This window comes from Pteropus vampyrus, unplaced genomic scaffold (assembly GCF_000151845.1).
Source record: "Pteropus vampyrus isolate Shadow unplaced genomic scaffold, Pvam_2.0 Scaffold124, whole genome shotgun sequence".
Taxonomy (NCBI): domain Eukaryota; kingdom Metazoa; phylum Chordata; class Mammalia; order Chiroptera; family Pteropodidae; genus Pteropus; species Pteropus vampyrus.
Genome location: NW_011888905.1, coordinates 917,670 through 918,160, shown reverse-complemented (window position 1 = coordinate 918,160; position 491 = coordinate 917,670). Strand labels below are relative to the sequence as shown.

General features: G+C 69.9%; 1 protein-coding gene across 1 annotated transcript in view; it reads left to right on the top strand.

Annotated features, from left to right (window-relative positions):
- Positions 1 to 491, top strand: part of LOC105296414 (leucine-rich repeat-containing protein 71-like) — a 14,065-nt gene that overhangs the window by 12,297 nt on the left and 1,277 nt on the right. The window contains exon 8 of the mRNA XM_023534288.1: positions 224 to 473. Within this exon, the coding sequence (XP_023390056.1) occupies positions 224 to 473 (250 nt within the window). The remainder of the gene's footprint in view (positions 1 to 223; positions 474 to 491) is intronic.

Below are 491 nucleotides of genomic sequence, written 5' to 3'. Positions count from 1 at the left end.
CCGTGAGGCCCCTGTCCCCACCCCTCCTCTGGGCCTGCCCCCATCCCAAGTCACCCCTAGTCCCCGCCCTTCCTTGCCCCTCAAGCACCTCCCCAGGGACCCTCAACTCCTGCCCCTCCGCCTCAGACTCCACGGCTCTCTCCATGTCCCCATGTCCCCACATCCCCCGAGGTTCCCGGCACGCCCAGGACCCCAGGGCCCTCTGTCCCCTCCCGCCACCCAGGATCGCGCACCTGTCCCTGCGGAACAACAACATCAACGACTACGGGGCGCAGCTCCTGGGCCGGGCTCTGTCCACGCTGCACAGCTGCAACCGGACGCTGGTCTCGCTCAACCTGGGTTTCAACCTCATCGGGGACGAGGGCGCGTGCTACATCGCCCAGGGCCTGCGGCTGAACCGCTCCCTGCTCTGGCTGTCCCTGGCCCACAACCGCATCCAGGACAAGGGCGCCCTGAGGCTGGCGGAGGTGGGTGTGCGGGGCGGGGCGGGG